The sequence below is a fragment of the Manacus vitellinus genome, unplaced genomic scaffold (assembly GCF_001715985.3).
Source record: "Manacus vitellinus isolate BGI_N305 unplaced genomic scaffold, ASM171598v3 scaffold_10_pilon, whole genome shotgun sequence".
NCBI lineage: Eukaryota > Metazoa > Chordata > Aves > Passeriformes > Pipridae > Manacus > Manacus vitellinus.
The window spans coordinates 1606767-1609337 of record NW_021938838.1 but is presented as its reverse complement, the minus strand read 5'-3'; the positions used below and the strand labels follow the sequence as shown (position 1 = coordinate 1609337).

The 2571-nt window shown below is 62.0% G+C and overlaps 1 protein-coding gene across 1 annotated transcript in view; it reads right to left on the bottom strand.

The window, feature by feature from the left end:
- Positions 1-2571, bottom strand: part of FCSK (fucose kinase) — a 10723-nt gene that overhangs the window by 4864 nt on the left and 3288 nt on the right. The window contains exons 2-10 of the mRNA XM_029965487.1: positions 2482-2532; positions 2270-2395; positions 2066-2138; positions 1696-1793; positions 1475-1555; positions 1266-1385; positions 956-1097; positions 490-617; positions 286-387 (exon numbers count right to left, since the gene is read on the bottom strand). Coding sequence (XP_029821347.1) covers positions 286-387; positions 490-617; positions 956-1097; positions 1266-1385; positions 1475-1555; positions 1696-1793; positions 2066-2138; positions 2270-2395; positions 2482-2532 — 921 coding nt within the window. The remainder of the gene's footprint in view (positions 1-285; positions 388-489; positions 618-955; positions 1098-1265; positions 1386-1474; positions 1556-1695; positions 1794-2065; positions 2139-2269; positions 2396-2481; positions 2533-2571) is intronic.

The window sequence follows — 2571 nt, the reverse complement described above, 5'->3', positions numbered from 1 at the left end:
GAACTACAGAAATTCAGGTCAGGTGACAGCCTCCAGGGCTCTCAGCCATAACTGAGCCCTCAAGGAGAGAGTCTGCCCTCATCCCCAGGGAGGGACAGCCCAGAGGTGACAGCCTTCTCCCCTTGGTTGTGGAGGTTGACAGCCACCAGCCAAAAGGCAGCCCTGAAGAGGAAGGGCACCCCAAATCTCACAGCTGTGAGTCCCCTATCCTAGCCAGCACCACATCACCCTACTGCCCTTTCAGTGCACTGGGAGCTCCAGGTCATTCCCACCATAGTCACGTACCTGGAGGTGACAGTGCTGGATGACACTGCCAGCTGCCAGCCCTACAGCTCCTTCCAGCAGGCAGTTGGTGACTGAAGAGCCATCCTCCAGGAGACAGGGCTGCTGCCGAGGGCACAGAGGCACGTGGGACCAGGAGCCAGGCACACAGCCCAGAGCAACCCCCAGAAAACCTGCATGAGCAAGGCTGGGGGTAGAAGCACCTACGTCCACGTGGGAATGGGCTGTCTTGCAGAAGCGGAGGTGACTGGCAGAGCCAGGCAGGAGAGTCAGGCTGCGGATGTGGTCACTTGCAGAGGTGGTCATGTAGTCGTAGGATGCATCAGGGATGCAGGCTGGGGAAGGCAGGAGAGATTTCAGCACGCCAGCAAACAATGTGGGTGTGTTTGACACCCCCATGAGCCCAGGACAGGCTGAACATCCCCAGCTGAAGGGGTGGGGAGAGAAGATCTGGGGACCTGCAGTTGTGGGGAGACACAGAGAGCTGCCAGGCCCTGACCACCCCATCTTTCCATACACAGGGGAAGAGGGCCCAGGGATGGGTCACATCACACACACTCACCACAGCACTGAATCACAGAATGACTGTGGGTTGGAAGGGACATTAAAGATCATCTAGTTTCACCCACATGGCAGGGACACCTTCCACTAGAAGGTGGAAGGAAGCGCTCACCCATGCTAAGAGGGAAGCCACGGAGAGCTGTCCACAGCACGGAGCGGGCACTCCTCACGCTGGCATCGCTGCCACCCTTCACAAAATCCTCCTCTGTCATCCCCCCTGCCATGCTCAGCACGATGTCAAAAAAGAGGGAGAGCTGGGAGAGAAGGGACTTGTCAGGTGCAGCCACCCTACTACTGGATGCTCCCTCCCACCATTTCTCCCATCCAAATCTGGCGCTGTGGGTGCAAACAGATCCTACAGAGATGCACAGAAGAGGCACCCATGTGGCAAGGGGTCCCATCCCCCATGGAGGGACTGTCACCTGGATGGGAGGTGCCCCTGAGTCCAGCCCCATGTAGGTACAGGCATCCAGAGGAGGGATGACGTGGGTGGCCAGAAGCTGCTCAGCAGCATCCGAGGAGAAGAAAACAATCCCACAGACCTGTCAGGGCATGGCAGGGCTGAGGCTGCAGCTGTGGTGACACAAGGGATGGTGCTGGCAGGGTCACCAATGCCCAGGTCATGCTGTACCAGTGGGACGGTGCCATCAGGCCCTGCACACTGCTGGATCTGGGCCTCTGTGCCTTTGTAGATGATGTCACGCACCAGCCCCTGCGAGAGAGACCACCCCAATGAGCTCCTCAGGGAGCCCCAAGCCAAGCAGCCACAGCAGTGCTGGGACCACAGCAGCCAAGGGATGAAGGGGTGGGGACCTCCAAGGAATGTCCCTTGAAGGGTGAGCTGCCACCAACCTGCTCATCGGTGAGGTAGACCCCGTGGTTCCTGGCATACACCGGGCTCCCGGGCACCGCGATCACTCTGACGCCCTGGAAGCCATCCCAGCTGATCCCTGGGGAGAAGGACAGAGACCAGTGCCCACTGGGGCAGTGCACGTACCCACACTGGGCACAGCTGCCTGAAAACTGGGCCCACGGCAGAGGAGGTGACATCACCATCCAGCCTGGGCCACCTTACAGGTGCTGCTGACCACACACGGGACAGGAATGCTTGAGCACCCACACCCTCGTGGGAGCACAGTGCAGGCTCAACCAGCTGTGCTGCTGGCTCAGAACCCTGTCCCAGGCAAAGCAGGAGCTGGAAGCAAGCCTAGCATTCACTGACCTGGTGCAGAGGGCACGGTGAGGAGCATGTCGGTGCTGCAGACCCAGACGCCGGGCGGGGAGCCCACACAGAGCTGCTGAGAGAAGGGCCACGTGCCCAGGGATGGTAGGGAAGGGGCCCGGCCCTCGCGGGGCACCCAGCACCCCTCCCACCATTTTGGGAGCTGAACCCACCCCCAGGGCCCCTTCCCCAGGCCACACAGACCCGGTGTGTCATGGTCCCCAGCAGGCTGTCCAGGTTGCAGACCAGCGCCTCGGCCGGGGCGCCGGGCTCCTCCGCGGGCAGGCAGGTGAAGGCGCGGCCGCAGTCGTCGAAGGAGAAGTCGCGGCCCTGGCGGGACGGAGAACGTGGCGGGGTCAGCGGGAGGGAGCGGGTGCAACGCGGGGTCCCACGCCAGGCTGCAGGTCGGCTCTCACCATGTGCAGGATGAGGATGCGGGCGTCCCTCAGCACGTCAGCGGTCACCACCTGGCAGGGGACAGTCGGGACAGTCGGCGGGGACGGCAC